At 48.9% G+C, this 24,471-nt stretch overlaps 2 protein-coding genes across 12 annotated transcripts in view; one reads left to right on the top strand and one right to left on the bottom strand.

Moving 5' to 3' along the window:
• Nucleotides 1–1,761: 1,761 nt before the first annotated feature.
• On the top strand, nt 1,762–3,647 carry hexim1 (HEXIM P-TEFb complex subunit 1). Its single transcript, XM_070981937.1, has one exon. The coding sequence runs from the start codon at nt 2,089–2,091 to the stop codon at nt 3,187–3,189; it is 1,101 nt and encodes a 366-aa protein (XP_070838038.1). The 5' UTR covers nt 1,762–2,088; the 3' UTR covers nt 3,190–3,647.
• Nucleotides 3,648–4,205: 558 nt separating this feature from the next.
• arhgap23a (Rho GTPase activating protein 23a) overlaps nt 4,206–24,471 on the bottom strand; it is a 59,653-nt gene continuing 39,387 nt past the window's right edge. For 4 of the 11 annotated variants that reach the window (XM_070981928.1, XM_070981924.1, XM_070981926.1 and 1 more), the window contains exons 5-24: nt 23,801–23,879; nt 23,042–23,102; nt 19,903–21,532; nt 15,339–15,494; nt 14,394–14,505; nt 14,245–14,284; nt 13,740–13,877; nt 13,351–13,659; nt 13,202–13,263; nt 12,976–13,094; nt 12,315–12,433; nt 12,087–12,239; nt 11,927–12,005; nt 11,752–11,825; nt 11,541–11,630; nt 11,329–11,454; nt 11,189–11,230; nt 10,519–10,612; nt 8,055–8,086; nt 4,206–7,933 (exon numbers count right to left, since the gene is read on the bottom strand). In XM_070981928.1, the coding sequence (XP_070838029.1) occupies nt 6,491–7,933; nt 8,055–8,086; nt 10,519–10,612; nt 11,189–11,230; nt 11,329–11,454; nt 11,541–11,630; nt 11,752–11,825; nt 11,927–12,005; nt 12,087–12,239; nt 12,315–12,433; nt 12,976–13,094; nt 13,202–13,263; nt 13,351–13,659; nt 13,740–13,877; nt 14,245–14,284; nt 14,394–14,505; nt 15,339–15,494; nt 19,903–21,532; nt 23,042–23,102; nt 23,801–23,879 (4,958 nt within the window). In that variant the 3' untranslated portion in view covers nt 4,206–6,490. Of the gene's footprint in view, nt 7,934–8,054; nt 8,087–10,518; nt 10,613–11,188; nt 11,231–11,328; nt 11,455–11,540; nt 11,631–11,751; nt 11,826–11,926; nt 12,006–12,086; nt 12,240–12,314; nt 12,434–12,975; nt 13,095–13,201; nt 13,264–13,350; nt 13,660–13,739; nt 13,878–14,244; nt 14,285–14,393; nt 14,506–15,338; nt 15,495–19,902; nt 21,533–22,060; nt 22,195–22,278; nt 22,378–23,041; nt 23,103–23,800; nt 23,880–24,471 lie in introns of those variants that run through there. The other 7 variants (XM_070981922.1, XM_070981921.1, XM_070981923.1 and 4 more) reach the window with 7 other exon arrangements.

Raw genomic sequence — 24,471 nt, 5'->3', positions numbered from 1 at the left:
TTTTACACAAACTGACAACAGACATCAAGAAAAGTTGTGGACAATATGTGAGTAGATTGTTAGTTTAGCGTGTAAAACCCAACTAAAGCTTGCTAACATCAGGGAAATAAAGGAAAGCTTCAGTGCTGCCTTGCAAGATCAGGGCCTGTCTACTTCCTGAAACTAAACTAGTTCATCGAGGGTTGCATGTCGCGGATTTATGCCAACGCTGACTTGCTTTTCAACCCGTTTGGGTGCTTTTACAGATCATGGTCTATGTCGTTCCAACGGAATGCCATAAAGTAAATGTTGAAATTTATCGGAATTATTTAGAGCGAAAGTCTCACGGGAAACATAACGTTCCAGCAATTACACCGAGCCAGTATTAACACATTGGCCTAGTTAGCAGATGGCTAACGTTAGCAATTTCTGTAGCAAGCGGTATTGTTATTTTTCTTTGTTGCGTGTTCGCTTCAGCTGTATCGACAAAAGTCTGATAATAAGGAAACGTTTTGATTGAATCTAATCGACCGCTCATGGTTTATCAGTTAGCGTTAGCACTAGCTGGCCTGGCTTTATGTACAGTATGGCGTTTTTCAGACACTGGTCGTGCGTCGAACCCTTTTCTTATGAAATGTCGTGCGCTAACTTTTACATTTATTTTGTTGTAATGAGTATGAATTCACACTTTATAGACTGATGCAGTGTTTAGTTTGGGAGCGACACTACCACGTAGCGCTCATTTGCTAACTAACGTTTGGCTAACGTTAGCTAGCTAGCTTATCCTTAGCTGTTAACACGACACAACAGTGTAAAACTAACACTGCATATCAGAACATGGGCTGCGCATAAACACTCAAAACCGATCTACACCACCCCGTCCACTGGTAACATGATTATTGAGCAAGTGTGCGATCGCCTGACCCACCCTTCAACAACGAGGGGCTCGGAGCTGTGCTCGTAGCGGCAACTTGACAATAAATGTCGTTTGTTTACGCTGGTTCCAGAGTTCCCCCGAGCCCCTGCCCCGCAACGTATCATTCCGCACAACTCACAGAGTATTCACTCTGAAACGTGTAATGACCCAACTTGCACTAAAACGACGCCTTTTTATATTTATAAACATGAAAATAACTGGATTTTGAAAATGAGCTGTTTTGCTTGATTTTCTCACATGAACATTCAAAACGGACTAGTTTCCATAAGAGGTTTTCTCCATTTTGCTTCAAATACAGGTAGGTATTCATTGTATTATTAATTCTGCATTAGACTGTATGGTCAGCAGATAATACTAAACCCTATAGTCTGACGTATAAAATACGTTAATGTGTTCTACTTGACATATAATGTAATTCAACCGTACTTAAATTAACTTGTATTTCGGAACTTTTAAGCGTAACCCCTTATTTGTGGATAGTATCGTCCATAAAAATGCCCCGGACTGCTTTCTTGGTGTGGATTACGTACATTTGATTGACTATTGGACTGTCCAATCATAAAATACTTTAAGCTTAGCAACAGCAAAGTTATCATCCTGTCCAATCAACAAAGAGAGGTGTGGGCTTCATCGCGCCCAATATTCTACCATTTGATTGGTTAAAAGACTCGTCAGTTATGGTAGATTTGTGGACTATGTAGTTTGGTGTGGCGGTCTCTTCCAGCGCTTCAGTGAAATTAAAACCTCATGTCCCACAATCCAACAGGCTTTACAAGCGGCAGCATGCGCACGGCTAGGGGCGGAGCTGCTATATAAAGACGAGCTCCTTCTTCTTGAGTAGCACACTGGACACTGATGTGACGGCGGAACGTCGTCTCCGGGTGAACGACAGCCTTGACAGCATCGAAACAGTTAATGGTAGTTAGCGACAGTTGCTCTGACAAACCCTTGGAGGAGTAACAAGTGTTTACAGTTCGGAAGTTTCCTTTGAGTTTGCGAGAGTTTGTCTTCAAACGCCAAAACTTATTTAGAGATATCAGTTCATTTTGGAATAAGTATATTTTTGTTCAAATTAAGTTTAACGTCTTTTAGCGAACTTTGAAACTCAGTTTTGAGAGCGTGAACATGATCTGAAATGCGCTGAAGTGGAGCCATCGGAGCGGATCATCAGGATGACAGAACCAGCGGAGCAGACCCATCACCTGAAAACTTCGGGCAGCCCATCAGGTGGGATCAGCGGAGACGCTATGGAGCATCTCTCGGCCAGCGACCGTGGTGGACCGGAGAACGGCGACAGGGGGCGACAGAGAGACCAGAAGCAGCAGCGGGAGGAGAACTGTGGGGATATCAACACAGACAAGTTATGGCAAATGAAAGGCGGACAGAGGGGGGTGTGCCCTGCCTCAGCAGCCGGAAACGAGCTCCCGAAGTGCCCTGTTGCAGCTCAGCCTCATCCGAAACCCGATGGTCATGCAGTGGGAGACGGTAATCATCTCTCACAGGGGAAAAACGGCGAAGACGGGCAGCTGGAGGGGACTTTAAACCAGGTGCAAGAGGAGAGTTCGCTCATCGACTCCGACACGGGCTTAGATGCGCGTCTGGGCAAGAAGAGACACAGGCGCAGGACCACCAGGAAGAAGCGCAACTGGAAGCCTTATTACAAACTTTCCTGGGAGGAAAGGAAAGCTCTGGAGGAGAAGGAGACGGCCAGGGCTTCCCGGGTGAGAGAGGAGATGTTCGCCAAAGGGCTCCCAGTGGCCCCCTATAACACCACCCAGTTCCTGATGGACGAGCACGACCGAGAGGAGCCCGACCTCAACACCGAGACCGGGGTCAGGCGACCCTCAGGGGTCGGTGGCCGCATGGAGGACACGGGCAGCGAGGAGGACTTTTTCGACAACGACGACGACGACGACGACGACGGCAGCGGAGGGGGCAGCGACGGCATCGGGAGGCCCGGGAACGCAGGTGGGGAGTTTCTCCAGAGAGACTTTTCCGAGACCTACGAGATGTACCACGTCGAGAGCCTGCAGAATATGACCAAGCAGGAGCTGGTGCAGGAGTACCTGGAGCTGGAGAAGTGCATGTCCCGGCTGGAGGAGGAGAACAACCGGCTGAGGCGCGCCGTGGAGCCGGGGGGTCTGACCGTGGAGAGCTCCCTGGTCCGGCTCGGAGAGCTGGAGAGGGAGCTGGAGAGACTGAGGGCCCAAAACACGGAGCTCCTCCTGCAGAACCAGCCGAGCAAGGACAGGGGCCAGGTCGCTACCAATTAAAGGACACAGCTCGAGTAGGAGAAACTCCTTTGAGGAAGGTAAAAACATGGGACTGCTGCATTTTTTCTTAATTGTCATCAGTTTTCTGTAAGCAGTTTGTCATCTGGACTCTGAGGTCCTCGCATTGCAATGCAATACTTGACGTTTCTTTTCTATTTGGACTGTAAGGGTGTCCTGTTAATTTTTTTCAAGAGGAAATGTAAATATTTCAAAAATAAGATTCTTTTTATAAAGAAAAATGTATTTGACAACACGAGGATATCTTGTTTGTTTCCCGGGTCAACTTCGTAGGTGTCATTGACTTAAACAGCTCCATTTACCCCTCAAAGACCCAAAACAAATCACAGCTGATCGGGCCAGCTTGCAGACATTGTTATGCAGAAGTCAATTCCAGAGTGAACATTTTAACAGTTGTGTGTTAACATGAGTTGAAATAAAATTTTGAAATTCTGCCGTCATGTGTTGTAAAGTGTGCTTTAAAACGCAGGAAGCGGCCCGCAAAGGCTGCGGGGAAACTACTGTATGTGGCGCACAAACGGCCACAAAGCAGGTCCTTGTGAGGGTCCAGACAGACATCAGGGGGCTCTGAATGGGGAGAATACACGGACTGTAGCCGGAGCCGAAGGGGGGGTGGGGAGTGGTGGAGATGCTCTTTATGGAGGTTAACCCTCTGAGTTACATTTAGTAAAAAGGGATGCAAAATGGGTTTATTCCCCTCTGCTGAAACGAATTTGATGGTGCAGATGGTGTTTGCTAAAGCTCTGTATTCATGCCGAATGATCACGAGTTTCATCACATTTCCAGTGCTGGATGTTTCTGGCATAATGCAGAGATATCAAACTATTCTTGGAAGTTAAAAAGCAGAGCTGATCTGTGCCGTTTGGCCTGGAGAGACCTTACTCATCCGCAGCCTCCAGGGGGCATCATTCAGCTCCTATTTTAAGTTGCAAAACATGAGCTTCGTCCTCCCTGAACAAGTGAGGCTTGCAAGAAAAAAAAAAACGCAGATGTGAGCGTTTCTTTAAACATAGTTCTGTTTATTTACACCATATAACCTTGCTTTAAAGCACACAGTCATGAGGGGAAACTTTCAGGCGGACAACCTTTTGAAGTCCAGTCATTTTCATATTAGTTATACTCAAAAGCAATTCCAAATGTACACAATACATTATGTTACATATTAAGATAGTATGTACAAAAAAAGGGAAAAATTTAAAATACAATAATGAGACATGAGGCGGATCACGCTCCAGACAACACACACCGACTGCTGATGAAGTCCCGGGCTGCTCATCACGAGGAGACTGAGTGTTGTCTGCGGTGACCTGATGCCGTTGTCAGGTAGGGCTCGTCAGGTGTACCATATTCACCCGCTGTGGATCACCAGGCAGAGAGAACACTATGCCTCCCATAACAGCTGTTAATGCCTGTGTTAAAGGCAAGAAAAGAGAGTGCATAGACGTGTCCTTGGCTTGAAAGTGTGCTCTTTTTGCAGCCTCTCGACGTAGACCGCCTGTATTTAATGTACACATCTTTGGGTCAGTGCCTTAGTTTTACCGTCAACCACAGGAGAGGAGGGAGGAGACCCAGAAACAACAGAGGGAAACGGAAAGATGAGAGCTGACCATGGCACTGCAGAACAAAAACACATTCCACAAATCAGGCACTTGTAGAAAAAATCTTGAGGTAAGACAAGACTAACTTATCATTTACTATTATTATTATTACTCTTATTATTATTCACTGGGTTATTTGGTCAGATGAAAACAACGTGACTTTGGAAGTTGCACCTCCTGTTTGTGTTATTTCGTGATTCCACGGCCAAGACGCGAGGTGAAAACAATAGATTCACGTTGGCGGGCATTCTGCGTTCATTTCCTCTAATGTACCGTTTCCCCAGCCAGGGAGGATTCATTCGAGCCTGACCTCACGGAAAACTCCTCGTCATGCTAGAAAACATACATCAGCACCAACACAGGTGGAGGTGGAGCCGTTTCTATGTGCTGCACCATATTTGAACAGTCTGTAAAACACCGTCAGGCCTCTCCTCCGCCTGGGAACACACTTGTGATGTTCGACAATCCCAGACAAATAAGAAAACAAATGAGGTCAGCCATCACAGTGTGGCGCTGAGCTGCCTGCAAACTGCCCAATATCATGTCATAATTACCAGATCACATTTCCTCCCTTGCTACATGTAGTCGCCAGATAGTTTGCGTGCACGCTGATGCCACCAGAGAAACGTATGTATAAGACTGGACGTGGAGCGATAAAGGTTTTCTGCACAGTGCTGAGAATCAGAACAAGGCCATCTATGAGGAAAGAACAGATTTAGTCATCTTGTCTCCTTTGAACAGGTACACCAAAGAGGTGAAATCACAATAAAAGTCCTTTTTTTAACTTTAATACAAAATATATAATATATATATATTGAATATAAAACAAAAAAATGAATATATTAAGGGAAACATTTCAAGTAACTTCTTGAAAGAAATGACTGTGCACTTTGTACGCACGTTTGTAAACCATAAAAAATGAACTAAAAAAAGTAAAAACAAATATGATAATATTTATATTTACAAGGTTAACTTAACAAGGCTTTGTACAAATGTTACAAAACTGTTCCACACAAGCGACACAACCTGCACACTCAGACATGATCACAAATATTGTTGCGCAAACACACATGAACATTATTAACAAGCAGAGTGAGAGACGACGGCGTTTTGTGTGTTTGTGGGTGACTGCGTACTGTTTGGAGCACAGATGGGAGTATTACAGTGTCTGTGGTCTGAGGAGTCACTGAGCAGGAAGACTGACATGGAAAATCAGCTGAGATCCCTCTTTAAACTGAAAGTGACCGCTGACGTTTCGCAGCAGATTCAGAGAAATTTTCCAATAGTTTGATAAGAAGCACCATTCTCTCAGGAGCCAGAGGGGGGGTCGGCGTCCTCCTCTGGACACCTGAAGGGATTTAAATCTAATTTCTGTGAGCCAGGCAGGCGGGTGGAGAAGACAGGAAGGATGCTCGGTGACTACTTCTTGGCTGTGACGTTGATCGTGATGAGGTCTGTCTGTGTCTCGGTCCTGTTTCTGTATTATTTCTATAAAAACACACATAGAGGGGAAAAAAGAAGCTTTGGCAACGCTGGAATGGCCCCTGCCATGCGAATGGAGCGTATGGAAAAGAAAAGCGCGGGCTGCTCTTAAAAGACCTGTTCATTGGTGCACTGTGCAGCACCTGGCTGACCTGCAGGGGGTCAGCCTGGACCCCCTGGAGGGTGGGGTCAGCTGGCAGGGCTCACAGGTACTGGTGGAATCTGGAGGTGGGTGCTTGACGTGTAGCTGGTCCTTGGTCCAGTCTGTCCACATCCAGAGGCAGTCCTGGTGTTTTGACCTGGTTTTGAGCGTTGGGGGACAGGGGGAATTCATTGACAGTCAGTGGGGGTCTTTTGTCGGACGCCTCGGTCGGGGAGGCCACCACGGTGTGTCTGCGCCATGCCCGTCTCTTCCTCCGCGTCTCGGGCGACAGCGGTTTCCGCAGTCCCACGCTGCGCAGGTCGTCGGCCGAGCCCAGCAGGCGGGCGCGGACCTGCTCTGCCAGGGACCTGCCGCCCGGGCCGGTCGGGGTGAAGGAGGCGGCCTCGCTGGGCGGCAGGGCGGGCTTGGGCCGGGTGAGGCGCAGGCTCTCCTGGCTGCTGCCTGAAGAGGGGTTGGTTCTGGAAGTCTCCCTCCTGACTCTGGGAGCGCCGTCCGGGCCGGAACCGGCCCCATTGCCCTGAGCCGCCGCCCCAGACAGCTCCAGCAGGTCCAGGGAGCGAGCCTTGGCCTTCTCCGACTTCAGCTTCTTCCTGGCCAGCGTGTCGCACTGGATCAGCTTGTGGGAGTTGAAGGAAGGCCGCGAATGCAGTTTATGAGTGGTGGAGGAGGAGGAGAAGGAGGAGGACGAGGGCGTGGTGGAGCGTGCGCCTCCTTCGTTCCTGTCCGCAGAGTCGGGCGTGTGTGCGAGGGCTGTGGGCGGGGCGAGCGCGTTTGTGGATGAGAGAGCGGGGGGCTTGTAGTGTGTGTAGAGGAAGCTGCGGGGGGCTGCTGGCGGCTGCGCGCTCACGGCCGTCGTCGGGTGTTTGTCGGGTCTCTCTTGCGTGAGGGAGCGCGAGGCGAAGCCGCTCTCATTGTCCGTCTCGCTCACCAGCTCGCTGTGCTCGTCGTCGGCGTCGTCGCCCCTCCCCTCTGACCCCAGGCTCCGCCCTAATGTGGAGAGGGTGGAGTAGCCCGAAACGATGGAGCGAGCATCCTCCGGGGCTCTCCACACCGGCCCCTTCACCTCCGCTCGCACCTCCTCCTCCTGCAACAGCATGGCTGCCTGCCTTCCTCCTGCCTCCTCCTCCTCTTTGCAGCGCGGCCGGCTGGGAACAACCGCCACCGCCTCCTCTTCTACCTCCTCTTTCACTCCGCTTTCTGCAACTTCCTCATCATCCTCTTCCTCTTCTTCATCGTCATCCTCCTCTCCCTCTGCTCGAGGAGCAGTGTCTCCTACGAGGGACTCTGCCTCCTCCTCCTCCTCCTCCTCTTCCGCTCCCAGATGTCCGGCTTTGATCGGCTCATGCTCCGAGTCGTCGTCGGTGCTGCTGCCCACGCGGCGGGCGTTGTGGCGCTTCCTGCGTTTGCGACCCGTTACAGCTGACATGATGGACAGAGTCAGGAAGTCCTTAGGTGAGAGGTCTTTCTTTGACCCCCACGACCCCTGAAACGGGACAAAAAGTTACTGAGAAACTGTCTTAGATTCCACTTTTTGCTTTCTGCGTTGAGCTGCTGCTGGCGGTCTGTGTGCATGAACAACCAACCACTGCACGAGGAGCCCTTACCTTTGATTTCGCTGAGTCACTGTTGGTTGAGTCTGGGGAAAAGAGAATAAAGACATCAGCAGGTCAGAACCATCGGAGTTAACAAAAGGCCAGAGCAGTATGGTGGAGGACACAGAGGCAGCTGATTCACTCTTTTAAAGGACAAATCCACAATAAATCCCAGAAAAGTGCTGCTGTGCTGCTCCGTATGGATGAGCCACACATTAAAGCTTAACGTCACAGCTGGCGCCAGGAAAGTTAAACTTCTCATTAAATTTAGTAAGTTTGAAGGAACTCGTCTTCCTCTGTGTCCTCTCACACGGATTTACACGCTGGAGAACAATGATCGGGGAAGCGGGGTTTGGTGCATTAGGAAACCACGGCACACACCGATGACATCACCGAAAACACTGATGACATCAACCCGTGAGAGAAGCGTTGGGAGGCGTGGAGATAATGTTGAGCGGAGAGAATGAAGAGAGACGCGATCCCTCACAAGCACAAACACACCGATGCAGGATCTGTTTTGGTCTGAGTGTTTGAGTCCAGATCTGCTGAGGAACCCGGGGGCTCGGGTGGGGTGGCGGCCTCTGGAGGGGCTCTAGATGGAGGTCTTTCTCATGCACCGACAGCAGCGGTAAATCAGATGGCGGCGGCGGCTCTGTGGTCGGACAAACTTTCACCCTCCATCTTTGGACAAATCTGATCTGACAAAACTCCAAGAACTCCAGAAAGGGTTTCCGCTACCTGGTAATTACCGTTTTATTAGCAGGAAAATCCGTTAAGTCTGACATTTAAATCTCTGCGGTCATAATGTCCAGTGAAAATAATCCCAGAGTTCGATGTGAAAATATTCTGGCTGATGTTCGGCCTCTCTCTCGCTCCTCTCTCACATTTTCACATTGAACTCTGTGAATTTAGAGTTCATTTTGACCAAACCAGAGTCAGTGAAACACTGAAAGATGAGGCAAGAAGGTTTTGGTGAGTTTTACTTGAACAACGCTAAAATCAGTGTTTCTGTGAATGGAGTTTGGTGGCTTTGGCGAGAGCAATATCGCGGCTGTTTCTGTTGAATCAAAAAGGATCCTGCTCTCTCATTAATGTTATCAGACATTTGGAATAACAATCCGAGCCTGTCCATTCAACATAAACCTGCTTTCAGAGCAAAATCTCCAGGTCTACCAATGTAATCAGATATCTCATTAGCCAGTCACCAAAAACTGTTTCTTAAGAAGTCTGATTTCAGCTTCTCCACTGTGAGAAATCCCTGCTTTTGCCTCTTTTCTAGCAGAACATTTTAGGACAAATCTGTGACCTGTCTTGAGACTTGGTGACAGATAAGGGATAAATATATGAAATCTGGCTCAGATTTCTAACCAGGTCAGAGAATCTGCAGCCAAAAGGCAAAAATCTCAGAGGCATTTTAATTTGAAAGGGACTTCTGGTTTCTTCTCCATTCGAGTGAGCTAGCTTTAATGCTAGTTCACCAGCGAAAACTGAGGAGGACGGGTGAAAGTTTGAACCGATAAAGAGCCGCGCACAAATAAACTAGATGAAAATGAAACTCTCTAATGTCACTGATGCTTTGGAATGGCAGGGCAGAAAGGGCGCCACCTAGAGTCCCTCTGGAGCTAAGAGTGGGGTTAGGAGCCTTCTGATTGGACTACACTGACAGGACAGAGGCCACAGAGTGAGGGAGTAGCCTCTCAGTGACAGAGCACAGTTCACACTCCAGTGTCGGATGCAGCAGCTTCAGCAGTCATCCATTAATTCATTAGTCAGACAACACTGAAGAGGCGTCCTCACAGAGACCCCGTCTGACACTGAGAGGGACACGCCAACTTTCGGGAGGGTAATGGAGACCACGGAGACACAAAACCATCACCACCACTCACTCTCTCTCTTGCACCCACGCACTCATTATTTCACTTTCACAGTATGATGCACTGACTCGGTTGCACACACACACGCACACACACACATATTGCCAGGGGAGTTCCCATCCTACCGCAGCGGCTGCTCCACAGGCTCAGCTAAGAGAAGGAAATGCAGAAACGTACAGAGAAAGTGAAAGATGAGCAACGTGGAGGGGGGAAAAATAGAGGTCAGCAGAGAGGAGAGGAGAGAAGAACAGGCAGGCTATCAAACACAGAAACACTGCAAGAGTCATTCCTTATGCTGCGTTCCAGTTCTGTGGGAAATTAGGGAATCCTGGCTGTAAACTGGGACAAGCTTCCACGGAGGAATCTCAGTCAAGCGACAGATCTGATGAATCTTATAGATACTTTCACTGGGCGTAAAAGCTGGTTTTACTCCCCCTCAGTTCACCGGAACACACGCGTTACTGATGACACACTAAAGGGGAATTTCCTACTTCCAGTTTTAAACGGAAAGCAGCATTAACTTTTAGGTCGCCAGTTAGAGCTACCCTTATGCTACTGGTTGGCTTGGTGGGAGCTAGCAGCGATTGGCTGAGCCTGCTCACCTGAGGCCTCTCCGAGCAGGCCGGTCCTGCCGATGTTGGACAGCAGGTGGTCGATGTTGGGGGCGGGCTGCACGTCCTCCGTGTCCACCGGCGTCTGGACGGATGAGACACAAGAGCGGCAACGTTCAAACAGATGTGTTAAAAACCAGAAAACTTCATGTATCTCTCATGAATTCACATTTCCAGAGATGAAGTGGAGTTATTGTTGCATGCCGACTTTATCTGTGCTCTCAATCACAGCCGTAAGTCATACGATCACATGTCAGCTTGCAAACAGCCTCGCAGGGTTTATAAAACACTCGTTTGTACGATCAAAGGACAGACAGAGATAACTGCTGGTAGATTAACTTTAGGCCTTTCTTTAAACTTGGGTTTAGTCCCTCCAAGAAGTTATGGGACAGACTCAAGCCAATCAGAGCTGTAATGATTAGTCGATCGAAGGGAAATGAATGAATCAAAATTTGCTGTTTTCTTCATCATTTATGACAACAAAGAGTCTTTGAGCTTCTCTGCCATCATGTGTGGGCTAACTAACCTTTTAGCTGGCTAGCTAGCTGAAAGAGGATTACTTAATATATATCCTCACAGCACACAAATGTATTTATTTATTCTTTCTACTTTGGTCTAAATAAATCATCACTGAGATAAAACATCAACATGGGAAACACACCTTTTCATCCTTGTCCATCTCTTCAGCGAAAAACCAGATTCCCTACAAGAAACATCAAGCATGAATTATTAGTAATTACTGTGTGTGTGTGTGCGTGTGTGTGCGTGTGTGTGCGCGTGCGCGTGCGGGGCATCACTCACATGCTGGATGAGCGTCTCTACTATCTTGTAGCGGTCAGGCATGTGTGTGACCATGTCTTTCATGTTGTCCTCGGACGTCCGCACCAGAGTCGGCCCGAACACCAGAGCCAGGTTCCGAGGCTCCATCTGCACACGGGATGAAAGGACGTCAATGCCGGAGACATCGCAGAGACGCGTGACTACATTTCAACCTCAGACTGTCTCTCACGCACCTTGTTTTTATCCGAGTTGTCGGCCACAGTCTTCAAGTGACCGACCAGGAACTTCAGAGTGTGGTAGTAATGATCCGGGAGGTCTCGGATCTACGAGACAAGAGGAATGACAGCACTGAGAAACCTGCTGAACCTGCCCGCCTTCTGCCACACACGCACGCACACACACACGCACACGGTCATACTCAAATTCATGAGAACAAACACACACCAGCTTCTTCATGGTCTTCAGTCTGTCTGATGCGTTTTCCATCCGATTGGCGTCGATGAAGTCGTTGTACTTGTCTGCAAAGACATCAGAGATGTTAAAACGCGCGCGAGGCGAGCACGGCAGCGCGAGGCCGCACCCTGCGAGCGGCGGCGTGTCGTGACATGTTCGGACTCACCGTTGGTGAAGAGCGGCTCCGGAAGCTTCCTGAAGAAGGATTTGAGTAAACTGCTGACAACGTTGAGGTCCTGCCACTTCTGAGGAAGACACAGAGAGTCAGCCATCACAGTGTTTTATCTACTTTTCTCTGCTTCAGAGTGTGTATCTGTGCTCTTGACCTCCTCTGCGGGGTTGATGTCGACGCCCTTGTTGAGCTGATCCTGAAGCATCGACACCATGGCGTTGTTCCCGGGGACTCTGTAGATCCCGGTGTACTCCAGACCCATGTCCTCCACCAGACCGCAGCAGATCTCCACGATCAGCGGGATGAACTGAAATGAAATGAAACGTTCAGGGAACGTCTCGCTTCACTGCGTTCAGGTGAGGCGGAGGATATGGAGGCTCACCTTGTTGTTTACGCCCGGCTGACAGTCCTCCAGCCGCACGCCGAACGCCTTGGGCCCGGCCTTCTTTGTCTTCTTCATGATGTTGATTCCCCACGGAGACTTCAGAGGGCCGCTCTCGTCTGAACACAGATCGAACGAAAGCAGGTCGGTGTTAGAGAATATTGATCGACGAAAAGCCATCAGTTCACTCTGGCTTTTATTAAGTGTTTGACAATTGTAAGGATTCAATATTTGTATTTATTTCATTTATCATCATCTATATTATTGCCATTTTATTCTATTTTGTTTTATCAACATGTTACTGCTTTATTTCATTTCTATTGCTGTTTCTATTGCTTGCATTATGTTTTATTAACTGCTTTTTTTAATAACTGCAATAACCTTTCTTTTTGTTTGCTGTATAAATAAAGCTTGAGTGATCGATATTCTCACATCTGCTGCCCTGGAAAGATGTTCAGTCAAAGATATGCAGGTCAGAGCCTGACAGACAGCACAGCTGGAGGAGATGATGAGCTGCAGTCATGGAAATCTGATACATTTTTGGTGGGATGTTAAGTTTCAGTCTTTCCTGATCATATGAATCAGGCAATGTTTAGTCCTTGTGTCAGCTGTGTGTTGTACTTACTGCTTGCACAACCACCCCCCGCCCCCTGAAACTGACCTTTGCCCTCTGGTTTCGGGGAGCGCGGCGCCCCGGCAGCGTTTTCCGTCTTGGCGAGCAGGAAGGGAGGCTTCATGCGAGGCAGCCTGGGAGAGGAGTCGGGCTTGCTGCCCGTTGGACTGCAGGGGGAGACAGAGTGACAGGTTTAAGTCCAGCTGTCGGCTGAGCGGTAACGGCGGCTGAGCGGTAACGGCGGCTTCGCTACGTTCATGATCAGGTGACTCACCTCTGCTTTCTGTAATCATTCAGCTTCTTGTTGATGAGGGCCTGTCTGGAAAAGCCGAGCTCCTGCAACAAACAAAAACACCACATGACTCACATCCAGGCACAGTAAGAGGAGCTTAACATCTGGCAGGTGACGGCGCCTCCTCTGACCTCGCTGTCCGTCTTGCTGTTCTCCCTGATGACCTTTATCCAGTCCAGCATGTCCTCGCGGTCCTCCGCCTGCAGCAGGTACTCGCAGAAGTCCTGGGTGGTCAGCCGCAGCGCGTGCTTTCGTTTGGTCTCGCTGTACGCGATGTCCACCAGGCAGCCCCGGATGCTGATTGGCTGCTCGTCCTCGGCCGCGCCGCCGATTGTGGCCCCGCGGAGCACCGCCTCCCTCTTGTCCTTGTAGAGGAAGAGCGAATGGGAGCGAAGCACCGAGAAGACTCGCTTCCACGGGCGCATGCCGCTGCCCACCTTCTGTGAGGGACAGATGAGACGCGTGTGAGTCTTTAAATGCTTTTAAGGTCTTCCCGCCTTCGATCGTGTTCAACGCCCACCTTGCCCTTCTCTGTGAGGATCTGTTTGAAGTGCAGCCATCCTTCTCGCCGTACGTCGCTGTACGTGATGTTGCCCAGCTCTGAGGTGGAGTGGCGTTTAGATCGAACCTCCTCTGCCGTCCCCAGGTTGTCCAGAGACTGAAACACAAAGGGACACATTCAATGTTGACACATCAGCCTATTAAAAGCCATTAAATCTGAGTTTTTTTACTTTTATTTCACAATGACAATGAAAAGATACATTAACAGAAAGCCACAAATTTCTGCTAATATAATAAAATCTAATTAATATATTTATGTTTAGCTTGTTTTCCTGGTTGGATTTTCTGACAAAATAACTGCCTTGCATGGCTAAGGGACCTTACATGAGCAAAGCAGAGAGCAAAGAAAAAGAGGAAGAGGAAGAAAAGGAAGAAGGCGAAGAAGATCAAAATAAGGTTTAGAGGATGAAATCATCAGCTGAGTTTGTTGCTTCATGCGTGTTAATCAGAGAAGAAGAACTCACCCCGTCAGTGAAGAAGCTCTTCACTCTCTTTGGCAGCCTCCTGCGACAACAACAACACAACCGACAGTCAACTGTCAAATCGTCCACCTGCACACGTCACTTAACCGATGTCAACAAACAGCCGGGTGTCTCAGCCGGACAGTACTCACGAGAAGACGCGTCCTTCCTCTCTGAATGTGTTGAGTCCTTCGTCGCATGACTTGGAGCGCTCTGTGGTGATGGCTAGAAGATAGGAGGAACGGCGACTGGATTTAATACTGCCTGCTCGATGAGAGGATGAATGAGCGCAGAGAGAGAGAGAGAAGAAAAGAGACGGAGACAGAGAGAAAGACAGAATGTTGATGTAATGCCAATCACCAGTGTGGACGGTGTTGGATTAGCAGGTGGGGACAGTGAGGGAGGGAGCAGGAGGAGGAGGAGGTCGGGGTTTGAGTGGAGTGAATGGGCGGCGTGGTGAGGATGGTGGTGGGGGGTGAGCTGGACCTTTGATTAATTTATCTCTTTTCTCACCGCTGGCATGCAGACGTAACCCCCATGCAAGTCAAAGTTTGTCCAATTTAACGACTTCTGGGCTTCATGCACAGCTGGAAACACGTTCTGAATAAACATGCATGTACGATTTACTCTGTGTCAAACATGCAATCTACAAATTCAGCATGCAAACCTGTTACAGCACAGCTAAAAAAAACCTCGTCTGCGCGAGGAAATTTCTCCTATTTTTTGTCTTAAAGTCTTGAAGTGCAGTTAGAATATTTCAACCTGTTCTCCCCAAAAAATCCAATTTTGTCTCAGTATTGTGACTGAAAACAGAATTATTCCACAAACTGCTGCACTAGAATGATGGAAAATTACACTTCATTCATTGCACAACTTGATTTGAATTAGAAACTGGTTGAAACATTAAGACTTTAAAGACTAATAACAGGGAAAAATAGTTGATAAAATGGGAATTAAACAGGACCAATAACCAACCAGGGTCTTAAAATCTCATGCATGCTTCATCAATCCCTCTCTGGAGCAAAAACAGGGCTCATCTTCATCTGCTGCATGCAGCGGGGAGGAGGGAGGGCATACGGGGAGGAGGGGGCACTCACTGCAGTCGTGTGAGAAGAGCCTAGTGAGGGGGAAGGTGAAGGTGGGGGAGGCGGGGCTGGTGACCACGGCGGGCGCCGAACTCATGCCGCTGGACACCACGGAGGACGCTGGCACGTGGCGGGCACGCAAATCAGCGCCGGGGCTGGTCGGCTCATCTGTGGGAGGTTGGAGGGAAGGAAGGAAGGGAAGGGGGGGGGTTAGGTGTTAGAGAAAAAAAAGGTCGGAGGGGAAAAAGAAGGGGTTAGTTAGCAGAAGGTATTGAAGAGGAGAGGCGTTTAAGGGAGAGGAACGGCGAGGAGCCGCAGGGTTACCATCAGATACTGAAGAAGATCATTCATTTGCATTTCTTTCACTACAAAATCAACAACAGCACTCAAAGAATCCACAAAAGGCACAGCACAAATTCATCCATTCACAAACATGTGCAGCAACAAACACAAGTGCAACCAAAAGAAGGAGACAAAAAGTTACACAGGCGCATGGTAAGATACGCAGATAGAAGACAACGCAGTACCTGTGCAGCCCGTTGCCATAGGAAGAGCTATTCTGCTGCTAACAGAGGGGGTTTTGTAACAGATTTACTGGCTCCAGGTTTCAGTTCTTTATGAGATCTGCAGCAGTGTGTGATTGGATGCATGTGAGAGAAAGAGTCTCAGTCCAACACCGACATAAAGGGACATTACAAATAACAAAAACAGATATTTAGAGGTGGTTTTTCTGCCATGGATGAACATTTCAGTGATCAATCCGACCAAAGAGTAAAGCAGCTTTCAGGGTCGGACAAGTTTTTCTCTGATGCAAAGGGATATGAAACCACAACACACATGCATTCACACATGCACACACTTCCTGACTGACTGACAGAGAGGATTAGAGACACGGCCTGATATTTGCATAAAGTGAGAAGCTGGTGACATTTTAAACGTTGAATCGCTGACGGCTTCGTCGTGTGTGCGCTCTGTGGGAACAGCAGGGGGCAGCACAGCCTCAGAGAGCTCTGCAGGCTGGAGGGACTCAGTCTGAGGTCCACCCTCACACACAACCACTGTGGTTTTAAGTAAATTCTTCTTAAAGTTTCTCATTTCAGCTCTGATTTCCTTCTTTCTTGCCTCAGTGTCAGTGCGGTTTCCTGCAAACATCCCTCACCTTCGCCTCTTTCACCTTCTTCTCGTTCTATCTTTCCTTCCACCACCCACTTTCTGCTCTGTTCTTCACTCCTGTGCATACTAGAGGCCGACATAAGGCGGAAAACATTTCCAATCTGGGCTGAGGAATCTGCCTGTTTACAGCGCTGCCCAGAAATAGCCGGGCTGTGGGTTTAACAAAGGCCGTCATTAAGGGGCAGCCAGCGACAGAGACGGACCAGCAGAGGGGAGTAACAGACTACAGCTCTGCTCAACATGCATGGAGCTCAGCATGACATGAAGAAGAGAGGCGAGGAAAGACGAGAGGAAGGGCAGAAGTGGAAGCATAAGAGAGACAAACAGGGAGCTTAAAAGAGACTTAAACAAGGTTAAAAACAAACCTACATACAAGCCTGAAAATGCACCGAATCTCCAAGTTTGGTGACTTTTACTTCCATACACGCTACTTTAAGAGTTGAGTGATGCTCCTACCGTTTAAAATTCCCTCAAAACTCCTGGATTAGTGAAAAAAAATGCAGTTGCTGAGCATATAGCAAAGCTGTCTTTACTTACTTTACTTATTTACTGACATTTGACATTTTACAGTTGGAGTTACCACCAACAAAATCCTGCTTTTTAGACCTTTATTTAACAAACTGAGCTAAATGCCTCAAACGTTAATGTTGTGCATCTGTTCATGAACTTTGCCTCAACGAAATCTGCAGCAAAGGTCAGACTGAAGGAAAGACAGAGGGGTCGGGCTGCAGCTAACAATCCTGTTTCATTAAAATGTCAGAAAGTAATGAAAAAGCCATTAAAAATCTACTGAAAGCTGAAGGTGAGGCCTTTTAAGTGCATGATTTGTTTGATTTGCCTCAGATATTCAGTTTGTTATCACCTAAGATTTAAAAAATTGCTCATAACTGAGCAAGTAGGGCCAGTTAATATTGATCACCTTTGCTTGAAAAATGACTTTAATGATTCATTGATTATCAGTGTAGTGTATATATAAATCTAACCATGCATTAGATGGCAGTTAGAGAGAAGAAAATAAGGAATGTAGAAAACAATGAGACAAAAAAGAGAAAGATAAAGAAATAAAGAGACATAAAAATATTTTTTTAAAAAAAAGGGTCTGTGCCTGTGAGACGAGACAGAGGGCACAAGAGGTGAGTACAGAAGGCCTTGGTCCTGGTCTGCTGTGTCTAGGGTCCAGCTTGTAAAGATAGTCATAGGCTGAACCCCCCACACACCCACACAGACACACAAACCCCTTCATCTTGCAGAACAGCACAATAGCAGCATTGAGGGCGGGCGGGAGCTGAGTGTATGGGCCCCTACTGTTCCCCACAAGGACCGCCACAAAAACCTCCCGGTAATTTACAGCGTGGATCCATGTTGAAAGACTCCAAGTGGGTAAAGAGTAAAACACAGCATCTGTTGACATGCCTGTCCCTGTTTTATTCACACTGTATGAGCTGCAGAAGTGGGAGAACACTCCATCAGAGTTAGAAAATCGTCTCCATCTCGATACAAGACGTCATAAAACATGTCTGCCGTCAGACACAGCCTGCCTTTGTGCTCTCTACCTCACGGACATCCAGGCGAGAACGATAACAGCCAATTAAACGGCATGTTCTCAAACAGGCCCAGATCATATCAGCATCTCTGTCAGAGAGATAAAGAGGAGAGACGCTAGTTGTTGTCTATGGGGAGAAACTAGCCTAGTTTCAGTTCATGGCTATTAAACGTGTCCCGGCCTGCAGCTCTGACTGCCTGTTTCTGAAGGTACGAGGCAAGAATGTGAGAGAGACAGACTGAGAGCGGCTGAGGCAGAGATGCCTCATGGTTTTGCTGATCCACTGGATTTTCTTCCTTTAAATGACTTTCTCTGGGCCAGCGTGGCTTGGCTCAAATCAGCGGTGGCCATTCCATGTTGGGTCAAAGCTTCCAAGTCAGCTGATTTGAATCTCTCCAGCATGAAGCGGAGGCTGTTTTCTTCAGGCTGCGACAGGCCGACGGAGGCACGGCTCGCCTGGCGGGCTCACTTCATTTGCGTATGGTTCGACTTGATGGCTGCTGGACGCGTCAAGTGAAAGGAGCCGACATGAAGCCCACAAAGCCCCTTCGCCTCGAGTCTTTTCAGAGCGGGGAACAAGCCGGGACATGACCACAGTCACCTCCCACTGACACCAACATACAGTATGTAGGCCATAACTGTACAGTATTCATGTAAACAGCCGCACATAGTCCAAAGCAGCACGTCCTGCATACAGATGATCAATGTGTCAACTTTAGAGGACGATTTAATTTCACTGGATTCATTTCATTGAACTTAATTTTAGTATTACGCAAACGACATTTAAGGCAACTTTCCTTTCATTAGACATATTTCACACGCATTAAAAGTGAGATGTACGTAGCCTATTTATCAGTTAAAGTGGTTATATAAGCAGCTCCTTTGTGATGAAGCCAAACTCTTCAACTGCTGAGACGAAACAAGACCAAGAGTCTGCAGCCACGCGAGCAGCTCTGTGAGGCTAAGATTAATGCTAATGCTAGCATGGTGATGAGCCCACAGTGACAATGCTAACATGTTAATGTATGAGCGGTTTATCAGCTTAGCTTAGCATGTTAGCATGCTGATATGTGCGAGTCCAGCAGAGGGTGATGGGAATGTCATTAGTTTTGTTGGTAACTAAAAAAATCTGACCTGTAGAATGAGCTAGAGGAAAAGATAAGGAATAAATAAAGTCATCTGAATCCTCTGGGGAGCATGAATATCTGTACTTATTTTCAACCAAAAGACCAAAAACAGCGGGCCGGACCGATCAACACAGCGATCCGTAGAGCCGTGCTGCTAGCATGGCTAAAAGCTAATACAGAGACTCACTTAAAGACAAGAAAATTTAAAAAAGAAGAAAATTATGCAACTAGAGAGTACACATGCACGTGAGCACGCGCACACACACATTCAGGAAGTCAAGACTCTCATTTCATTTCAGCATGGCAATGTGACTCTAGACTTTAAGCAGAATTAGTGAACTCAGATATGATTCACTGAAACTACTAATACTGTCTGTAAGACTGTGGGAAGTGCCGATATTACCCAATGCAAACACTGACTGTCAAATACACACACACACACACAGACACACACACACACAGAATCTCAATGAGAGAATGGAAACTGCATCTGAGAAGAGCCTGGAGCCTGAACAGACAGACAAGAAGGAAATTAAGGAAGCACACACACTCCCCCCAAACTCATAATTTTGTCTGAATTACAGCTTTGCGTTTCCCCTCAGCTGAGCTTTCACTAACATTCAATAAACACTCAGAGTGGATCACGTTTTAGAGTGAAAGCCATGAAATCTCAAGGTCAGCTGGAGGTTTTGTGAGGGGATTGGGGGGGGGGGGGGCTGAAACACTTGCTTACCTATGAAGGGGATGGAGGCCAGGGAGTCGTCCTCGATGGGGAGGGGGGCGAGGTTGCCGTTTGGTTTGCGTGGGGCTACGTCTCCTGTGGAACCGGGGGCAGGAGCTTGGTCTTGGGGATCAGGAGAAAACAAAGAGGGTTCTAGGCCGTCCATGGGCAGCGCGTAGTGGGGGTGACGCATACCGTGGGCGTTCCTCCGCCCGGTGGGAGGTTTCTGCCTCAGCACCACTTCCTGGGTCTGCGCCACCACCTCCGCCTGCCCCTCCAATGGCCCGTGTTCCCTCTCGTGGTTTGTCGGCCTGTACGCTCTGTCCTGGGATTCGGGAGTGGCGGAGGCATAGGGGGATGCGGTGGAGGCAGTGAGGGGTGCCACCGTGCCCTCTGGGGGGCTTTTGGGAGTTGGGTTCCAGTTCAAGTGGGGGCCAGAGTATGAAGGGTCCCTGAAAGAGTGGGCTTGCTGCATTATGCGCCCCGTCTTGCGATAAAAAGAGGGGCTGTAGCTGCGGTATCCCACCGGCTGGTCGTCCATGCTCTGCCCGGGGGGGAGCCGCCTGTTCTGTGGGGCAGCCTGCTGGGGCTGAGGCTGCGAGTGGGCCTGGGTGTGAGTCTGGGGATGGTGTTGAGAATGCGACGGTCGGGACATCGGAGGAGCTTGTGCTGCACCGTAATGGCTCCCCTGCCTCGGGTAGGCGTCAGTCCTGGGGGGCGGCTGGGGAGCCTGCTGGTGCCACGAAGGCCGCTCAAACCGAGGCGAGACCAGTCCAGCTGCTGCTCGGTCCAGCATCTCTAACGAGCGGCCGTGGCGATCGTACTGGGCCAGCAGGTTTTCAGAGCGCGTTCGGGTGTAGTTAGAGGCTGGATGGCCCCTACCCGGGCCCCCTTCCCAGTCTCCGTAGGACCAGTAGGGCTCTCCATGAGGTCCTGGTCCTGACTGCTGTAGCAGAAGCAGAGTGTCCTGGGAAGCGCTGTGCGGCCAGCCACCTGTCCGCTGCTGCTGCCTCCTGGTTTCACTGAGCCGGTCCTGAGAGTAGCTGCGGTGGCGGGTCTGCATGCTGCGTCCTGAGCGCTCAGGCATCTGGTTGTAATACCAGTCAGAGAGGGCCTGGTGGCAGCGCTCATTGTGGCTGTGGCTGAGCTGGGGAGGGGGGGGACTGGTCCAGGCTGAGCTGGACTTGCGTGGCGGAGCCTGCGAGGAACTGGCAGCGTGGTGGTTAGGGTAGTGGACCTGCAGCGGGCTGGACAAAAGGCCTCCCGATGAGGAAGACGAAGAGTAGGAGCGCCCCCTGGTCTGTCCCTGAGGCTGCTGGCTGGTCATACCGTACTGGATCTCCTCTGTGCGGTGGGCCGGGCTGCTGTGACCCACGCCACCCGGCTCTCCTGCACGACCTTCCTGCCAGCTGGCGGGGCTGCCCACAGCAGAGCGGTTGTCCAGGGGTGAAGAGGGGCTTGAAGAGCCTGGCCAGCGACTCCAGTTATCCAGCTGGTTCTGGCCCATAGGGGCAGACGGAGGGGCTCCAGCAGGGGGCGCGACCTTGGAGCGTGGGTAACAGAGGGGAGGCGGTGGCGGGAGGTTCTCAGCTCCCCCTGTGTAGGGTTCGTTGCCTGTCAAGTAGGCATCCTGGGAGTATGCCTGGGAGAAGGAGGGAAGATGGAGGAGAAGTGAGATAAGACACAATGGGAAGAAAGCTCGAAGAAAAGGTGTGTGAGGCAGCAACGGCTTTAAATCAAAATGTGCTCTTACTGTAAACAAGTCTGAAAACAACACAGATCATAACCACAACTCTATAAGACAACTTCAGGCCACTGTACGTTACACAACAAGCCCTAAAGTGGAACAGTCTCCCGGCTCAACCCCTTTGCCACAGTTTGTCCCCAGGGCCTCGGCTCTCAACACAAACACATGCTAGCTAGCAAACTGCATGAAGTGCCTTGAGCAAAAGCCACAACGCTCACTGCACAGCCACCAGCTGCAGCTACATATATCCCCACCAACACACACATACAGGAGATAAATACAGCCTAACCCATTACATTATCAGTCACATTTAAAAGCATCGCTTATGACTTCGTAACAGGGAAAGAATAAAAACATACTTGCTAACAATCCCTTTCCTCACGATTGAGTCTCACGCAGTCAGACAAGTTTTTCAGGGTTTACCTAGACCGTCCAACAGAATCCAGAACCTTTCCTCAGCCTGCACGTTAAGCTTGTAGTCACCACAAACAGACACAGAGGAAGAAGAACAGAGGACAAGGCAGAAGACTTCTCCTCGCCGACCCCCCTCACAACCCCCCCGCTGCTAAAACCTGCCGTTCTCCAGCTTCCAGACCCTCACTCTCCCACAAACATGCAGCCTTTTTGCTTTTTTCTATTACTTTTTTCGTGAGCTTTCTGCCTGTTGATCTCCTTGTTGTCTCCTCTGTCGGATCCTTCCAAACTCCCTCTCTCCTCCCTCTCATTCTCTGCTTTACTCCACCCTGTGGGAGTGTGGAAGGAGGCGCAGCACTGGTGATGTCATGCTAGGAATGCAGCAGATACAGGCGTAGCAGCGAGGGGAGGAGTGTGAGGACAGAGGAGTGGGCTTATAATGCTAAAACATGGCAGTGTGCTTAAATGGAGAACCATGTTTTGGGCTCTTATGGCAGGATTTTCTGCATGGACGCGAAGGAGCGCTTAAATCTGGTGGTTTGGTTTTGCATGTTGATATGTTGCTCCAGGTTAATGGGAGGGGCGAGGGATGATGCATGTCTGATCATGTGAGCGAGCATGGAGCAACCTGTGGAGCGAAAAAAATGTGTTGAGCTGTACATGGGTGTGCGAACGAGCACGGAGCTGTTTTTTTTTCTTTCCCCAAACGTAAGCTTCGACGTTCAGGATACCAGTGGCTTTTAATGAATGCGTGTTGTAATCTAAACACAGAGCTGAGAGCGTCTGAGTCACCGCGCAGCCATTCTAAGAAAATCTCCACATTCTTCCACAATGACGGGGTGAATCCAGGATGAACTCTGCAAACAAGACCTGCGTGAATATTCAGGTTTCTCCGGTGTCCTCAAATACTGTTTCACAAAATGCGTGTGATGTGTGAGGGTTAGTTTGTTGTTTTGGTGGGTTAAGGTGCGTGAAAAATCCCATACTCACACTTACCAACTGAAGCACATCTTCATCTTTTGGCATAATGGAGAGCTCCAGCACGCTCTCACTGCAAGACAGGGGGGGAGGAAGAGGGGAGGACAGGGAGAGTAAACAGACAGATTGGGTGAGGAGGAAAATGCTCCATTCCTGAGTGTACGCCAGCCCAGCGTGCACCCGATCTGCATCAAATACACTCTGATCGTCAAAGTCATGAGAAAATTTTGCATTTCTGCTATCATTTATATTTGCAGCACACTGTTTTTTATGGTAATTCCAAGAAAAGAGAGCACTGGTATCAGACTGGGAGTCGGCATCGACAGATTCCCCGAGCGTTCATCCCTAACACCTGCCAGCTGTGCTGCAGCTGACCCTCACCTCAGAGCCCCCCCTGGGATTCTGGGTCTAAGAGAAGGTCAGCATCTGAGGAGAGTTAATATGAATAGTAAAATAAGGTTTCACAGTCTAACCCGAGTGTCGGGACGGAAAGCTTCTTATGTAAGATTCAAAACCAGCAACCGCATAAAACTTTCCAGTGAGTCCAGTATAGCTCCTTATTTCCCCTCCGGCTTTATCTGGACCACGTTGAGCATGTGCATGTGTGGAGTACGCCGCTTCAGGCTACTCTTTTTTTTAAAGTGGAGAAAACTAATACTAGCGACTACATGTATGTCATCCCTGCGGTGAGCCTGTGAAGAAAAAGCAAACAGATGGTTCACTAAATCAACACAGCGAACGCTCGAAGCGCTGACAGGCAGGAGGTCTTACCTGTTCTGAATGAGGGCTATCACCTGCGAGTACGTCTTCCCGAGAACGCTCTCTCCGTTCACTTTCACCAGCCGATCCCCTGCAAAGCACAGACGTTTTATCTCGATCACAAACAGGTCTGCACTTTGACCTTCGGCTTGTAGAGCAAGCAGGGACTCATTTCAAAGGCAGTTATCAAAATTCAGGGGTGGAAAAAAGTTGGATTTCAACTACAATATTCTCTTTATTTACATTCTGATGGCCAACGTGTGTGTAATTTCAACAAAGCCAAAAACATGCGGGCAAAACATGAAGCTTATTGTCTGTATCCGGCATGGGAGGACGGCGTACCTCAGCCTGAGCCAGCTCAAATATAATCTTTTTATCACCGTCATAAAAAGCAAAGCTCAGTCTCTGACATGTCTGGAAGGCAGAATCTTTCCGTGATCAAATTAAAACATCTTCCAAGTTTGGAGGAATTCGTCAACAGATTAAGAGTAAAGCTGTGCAGGGATGTCAGCACGTCTTAGCGTTTCGTGGACAGAGGCACCAGGAAAGACGTTTCATGGTGACTTCACGCAAGCTGAAACACACACAAAGCGCCGGATGGGTGTTGTTTTTTTTTTTGCATATGTTCATGCTGCGATGTGACTTTCTGGATGTGACAGCTTGTGTTTAAGCATGCACACTGC

This window comes from Chaetodon trifascialis, chromosome 15, assembly GCF_039877785.1.
Source record: "Chaetodon trifascialis isolate fChaTrf1 chromosome 15, fChaTrf1.hap1, whole genome shotgun sequence".
Taxonomy (NCBI): Eukaryota; Metazoa; Chordata; class Actinopteri; order Chaetodontiformes; family Chaetodontidae; genus Chaetodon; species Chaetodon trifascialis.
The sequence above is the reverse complement of the archived record's forward strand: the minus strand, read 5'-3'. Positions and strand labels throughout refer to the sequence as shown.

What these genes read in the sequence shown, in the direction of transcription:
- hexim1 (XM_070981937.1), top strand. Translation starts at nt 2,089, where the DNA reads ATGACAGAACCAGCGGAGCAGACCCATCACCTGAAAACTTCGGGCAGC.